We start from the raw sequence: 5563 nt of genomic DNA, 5'->3' as shown, positions 1-5563 counted from the left end.
ATATTTGATTGAAGCAATAAGATTCCCCCCCCACACCCCACCCCTCTTGGTAGGTAAAGCCATAATTGTTGAAGTATGAAAAGACTTTGAATTTGTATGGAGAAATCTTGTTTTTCAAAATAAACATGCCTTTTTCCAAGTTTAGTTTTCTCTTGAGGAACAGCATTATTATGTTTCCTGGATGTCCATTAAACACAGTGTCTACAATGCTTTGAAGAATATTTTTTGACAAAATATGACTTCTTGAAGCTCTTCCGCAGTAATAGAAGGTTTGGATGATCCTAAGTTGATGAGAAAAACAAACAATTACTGGTCATAAGATTTTCTGTTCGGATGAACTGGTACACTTTTGGTCATGCAATTGCTTAAGTTTGTTAATTTGCAGTTCTTGCTATACAGATTTATCCGAACATCTCGCTGCTATTATTGATGGGAAGTCGATCTCAAAACAAATCAAAGATGGAATTGCCATTGAAATATCTAGGATGAGGGATGCAATTGGCATTGTACCAGGGTTGGCAGTTATTCTGGTTGGTTCAAGGAAGGATTCTCAAACTTATGTTCGTAACAAGAAAAAGGCATGTGAGTTAGTGGGAATCACATCTCATGAAGCTCTTTTACCTGAAGATGCCTCAGAAGAAGATGTTATTCATTTGGTCTCGAATTTCAATGAGGATCCTTCAATTCATGGAATCCTTGTCCAACTTCCTCTACCCAAGGTGTGTTTTTGAAGTCATTAATTGCTTCACTATTATACAATGAAACTTTCTGAAAGATGTGTTGTTGAGCTAATGATCTGTTTCTTCATTAAGAAAATTAGTATATTCATGCATGCATTTTGGTCTGTTCTGTTGGTGGTTTGCTTTTCTATATGATTTCTTATATATGTAGTTATGTGTCACTTTCACTTTTCTGCAATGTGTCCAAATTGTTTTTTCAAATCACCAAACCACAAAATCGTAGTGGATAATTCAAATATTTTTTGAAAAGAAAGTAGTATAATTTTCCTTCAACTGAGACTAGGTTTAGCTTGCTCTTTAATAGCTGTATTGACATCAATTAATCGTTCTGCAATTGAGAAGTTATACAAACTGAAAAAAACAGTCAGTTATGCATGATAAAGATGAATCCTGGATATCTTTTGTTGCCTTCTTCTACCTATGTTCTAGGAATAGATTTTGGTTTAGGAAAAGGTCTCATCCAGCTCATGGAAAACATTTTTGTAATATTTTTAGTACTGGAAATTTCTAGATAACTTGGAGAAGGATTTTTTTTTATTTATTTATGCCAACGTACTTTTAACATGTTAGTGGAGTCAACCTTATAGCAACTTCAGTTTTAGTAAAACAAAGAAAGATTATAAACTTCTATCTAATGCAATTTGATTAGTGCCTTAGTTGAAAGAAAAGAATAAAAATTTATGAAAAAAAATTATTAATGGCTGTAAAAGATAAGAAATAAGAGGATGACCCAGTAACAGAGCAAATAACATGAAACATTGGATGAATATAATACTTGCCTAATGTCACAGTTCCAAAGGAGCTTTTTTTTCAATGATAAAGATCTATTACTTCCAAAATGGTCACCTGTTAGGCTGTTACACTCTACATGTCAGGTTTATTAGTGTTTCTGATTTCAGGTTCCTATTCAGCCTGGACTATCTCTAATCTCTCGAAGTAGATGATAAAATGTTTTGACACTAAAATGATTGCTTTTGTGCTCAAGTTTGTACTAAAGCTTGAAGTCATTTGTAAACTACCATTTAGCTGTTGCTTATGCTGTATCTAACTTTATGAGGATTGGCTAATACATACACTAACTTAGCTTTCAATCTATCACCGTTCTGATATCATTGTTTGGTAATGTAACAGCATATGGATGAGGGAAAAATCATGAATGCCATTAGCATCTATAAGGATGTGGATGGCTTCCATCCTCTCAACATAGGTCATCTTGCTATGCAAGGAAAGAATCCGTTATTTGTTCCATGCACTCCAAAAGGTTGTCTGGAATTGCTAAATCGATCTGGCATCAAAGTTGAGGGAAAGAGAGCTGTTGTGATTGGTCGTAGTAACATTGTTGGAATCCCAGCGGCATTATTGTTGCAGGTTAAATATTCTTCTTCGTTCATCATTAGCTTTTCTGTTGGTACTGTTATGAGATTCACATGCATTTTCTGCTTTGAACCGTTTGTTTTTCTTGTTTGTATTCTCTGTATGTTCACTTGTTATGATTTGTTGGATTTCCAGAAGCAAAATGCCACTGTTAGCATCATACACTCCAAAACAAGAAATCCTGAGGAAATTGCCAGAGAAGCTGACATCATCATTTCTGCTGCGGGAGTTCCCAATTTGGTGAGGGGCAGCTGGATAAAGCCAGGCACAGTCGTGGTTGATGTCGGTATTAATCCAGTAAATGTGAGTTATTTTATCTTAATCCTAGGTTAATGCAAACTAACAAATTGTATAGCTAGGTACTGTACTCTTGTATTGTAAATGAATCATTACAATAATCAATTTTTGCTCAATAGAAGAAGATTCTGAAATCTTTGTTGGACTTCTGACCATATTTGAAGGACGAGGGGCTCATTTATTTGGTGAAGGGTATTATAGCTGCTATCATGCATGAACCTTTTGAACTTATATTTATACTTTTTAGATCCATCATATCTCTGGCTTTATATGTGATGGTGTATGATAGATGCACTTGTTTTAGCATGCACATGATGTGTAGTTTGGGTAATCAACTTATGAGAAAGGATTACATGATTTTTAGATGATCACTTCAAGCATGCTTTTTATGAGTTTGATGATATTGTGTTTCTAGAATGATGGAAGTTGATAGCCTTCAGAAGTTTGTTGTTATCAAAGCATCTTGAGACCTTCCATTAGTCAATCATGGATGTTCTCATGATTTTTTTTTCAATATATTCCCATTAGGTAAATTCCTAGGATAGAGCTTGTCATTTTCATTGTGTTCTTGCATTTGAATTTTTAACATCTCTGTAATTTCTCAAAGTATCTATTTTGTTTTGTCTCTTAGAGATGCAGATGCATTAGTCATTTGTTTTGTGACAGCATAAGAAATGCTCCTTTGTAACTGCTTTTGTGTACCTTTTCCTCATTAGAAACAGGCAGGCAGATATTAAACAATCAAAAGTAGGTGTCTGTTATGGTTGAGCCATATTCTTTTTTTCCTATCATTGCTTTTGAATAACATTAGCATACTAAAGGTGCTCTAATCGTCTATGTTCTTTTGTACATGTTGAATTGTCATTTCAGCATCTTCTGAAAAGAAAAGGGTATGATATTTTCAGCGTGATAGTGTTGAATATTTTTTTGCTAATGTAATTACTGATCATGGGGCTTAGCTAGAAAAGGAAAGAACAAGAAGGCCCTTGTTCATTCCTCAGTGAAGATTGTCACGTGTTGCCTGTGTACATGTTGATATTTGTATAATGATTTACATGTTCTGTTTCCTTTGTCTGAACAAAAATCTTGGTACTTCTCAGGATCCTACAGCTCAACGTGGTTATAGGTTGGTTGGTGATGTCTGTTATGAGGAGGCCTGCAAGGTTGCTTCGGCAATCACTCCAGTTCCTGGTGGAGTTGGTCCAATGACGATTGCCATGCTTTTATCTAACACACTAGATTCAGCAAAAAGGATCCACAACTTCAAATAACGAGCTATTGCTATTTGTGAGGCTGGACTTCATAGGTAGAATGCTTTGAAACAGATGCAGTGAGGTTTTTCCGGTTTAGGATATGCTCATCGGTGATGGTGTGTTGTCCATTTGAGGTGTTTGATATTTTTCTGCGTTTTAATTATTGTCATCTTCAACTGCAATCCATGCAAGCATAATAACTAACATATGCTGCCAAAGCAGTTGAGCAATTTTGTTTTGCATCTATCTCCTTAATTGTATATTATCATTGAATTTTGGAATGGATATCTTGTCCAAGCATACTACTATAGACTACCTAATTTAGATTTTACAATCGTAATAATGGTAATGATGCTTTTTGCTTTAATATGCCATGTTCTTAACATCATTGGAAATGTATGACTTTCAATTCTCGATCAGAGGTCTTGTTTATATTTACTTGGTCTTCTTTCCCTTGTGCAGTAGATATACATGGGTTGAAAGCTTGCCATGCCATCTTATTACTATTATGGGACAGTGTTATAACAACTTATTTCACATACTGCTATTGCTGAATTACATAAGATTGTGTTTGTATCTGGTAAGATTTGATGAATCGAAGGATCCAACTGATCCATGTAAGATGGTGCGGGCAGTTATGATATGGAACCAATATGGGAACTCAGTAGAGAAGGAGAATTGATGTACGGGCACAGAGAGCAAGTATATAGAATTGTATTTCAAGTAGGACCTTTTGCTCGTCGATGGCTTTTCTATTTATGTTGTAGCAACTGAAATTAGCACCATTCCAGTTTTCCTAATTACTCTGGTCTGCCAGAAATTGCAGCATCTTTTGCCATTGTTTTCTTCAGCCTTATGCTCGTTTGTAACCTGCATTTATAGAACTTCATTCAATCTGTCGCAATAACTCATGTTCAGACCAACTTCACGACGCTTCCATGTTGGTTATATCTCATGCCCAGTGCTCCCATACATGCTTCAATGTTCAGCCATTTACAATTTCTCTTTTTCTAAGCTCTTTCCCACGCCACACTCCTTTTGTAAAGGCAAATGTTTGGATGCTGCAGATCCCGGTTTGACTAGACTAACAGGCAAGTTAAACCTTGTAAGACTATCCGATTCTCAAGGGTCTGGCAGCTTGATCTTCTGTACCAACCGACCTTAGTTATGGACCGTGAACAAAGAATAAAGGTGAAAGTTGTCCTGGCTCATGTCCTGAACTGACTGAATCACCAAGATTAGTCTCAGAGGTAAGAATGGCAATGAAGCGGATTTTATCCAATATCCCACCGAGTTCTATTCTGTTTAGTTGCGTTTGGTAAGCCAAAATCATTTTGAACTATAAATGGATGTGGGTATGGTTTTGATTTTTTGCTACAGAATCAGACAAATATCAGAATTTGATGGATACCTGAATCCGTTTACATGTAAAAAATGTAAAAAATCTGATCTGGTAATAGCCTTTCACCGTCCAAATCATTTTGAATCCATTTAGCTAGCATCTGATCAGTTGGATATGGTATTGGCTACATCCAATCCAAATCTGAACCGTTTACCTGCCTGCTCAAAGGACGCTAGGTGGAGTTCTATTAAAGATTCTTACAGAGTTATTGTGCGATGTTGGGGCCACCTTCCATTGTGAGAAGCATGTTGAATTCAGTCAACCACTTGAAGTCAGAAAAGTCCCTTCTATTCAAGAGGATTCTTGGGGTCTCTCATTTTGAACTTTCTTACAGATTTCAGATGACAATGGAGCTGGCATCCCTGTTTCATCATGGGTGAGAGAAAGGGTCTAACACACAGGTGAAAAAGTACCAGTGTGGTATATGTGGGCTCACCGCCTTATTTCATGTGAAAATCCTGACACTTTTTTTTTTATAAGCAAGCTGGGGTCAGGCG

General features: G+C 36.2%; 1 protein-coding gene across 2 annotated transcripts; it reads left to right on the top strand.

Annotated features, from left to right (window-relative positions):
- The first annotated feature begins 436 nt into the window (after positions 1-436).
- Positions 437-3782, top strand: LOC149814416 (bifunctional protein FolD 4, chloroplastic-like). 2 transcript variants are annotated; one of them, XM_089989768.1, is made up of 5 exons: positions 437-719; positions 1872-2108; positions 2250-2417; positions 3282-3301; positions 3512-3744. In XM_089989768.1, exons 1-5 carry the CDS (start codon positions 486-488, stop codon positions 3618-3620), a joined length of 768 nt encoding a protein of 255 aa, XP_089845894.1. In that variant the 5' UTR covers positions 437-485; the 3' UTR covers positions 3621-3744. The 2 variants fall into 2 exon arrangements, with proteins under 2 accessions (XP_089845894.1, XP_089845893.1); XM_089989767.1 differs by lacking the exon at positions 3282-3301 and having other exon boundaries at positions 3512-3782.
- The last annotated feature ends 1781 nt before the right edge of the window (positions 3783-5563 follow it).

The sequence above is a fragment of the Nuphar pumila genome, chromosome 15 (genome assembly GCF_984573655.1).
Source record: "Nuphar pumila chromosome 15, dmNupPumi1.hap1.1, whole genome shotgun sequence".
Taxonomy (NCBI): domain Eukaryota; kingdom Viridiplantae; phylum Streptophyta; class Magnoliopsida; order Nymphaeales; family Nymphaeaceae; genus Nuphar; species Nuphar pumila.
The sequence above is the reverse complement of the archived record's forward strand: the minus strand, read 5'-3'. Positions and strand labels throughout refer to the sequence as shown.

Coding starts and splice junctions, on each gene's coding strand:
- LOC149814416 (XM_089989767.1), top strand. CDS start 486: ATGAGGGATGCAATTGGCATTGTACCAGGGTTGGCAGTTATTCTGGTT. Junction 720..1,871: donor TCCAACTTCCTCTACCCAAG/GTGTGTTTTTGA, acceptor GTAATGTAACAG/CATATGGATGAGGGAAAAAT. Junction 2,109..2,249: donor CAGCGGCATTATTGTTGCAG/GTTAAATATTCT, acceptor TTGGATTTCCAG/AAGCAAAATGCCACTGTTAG.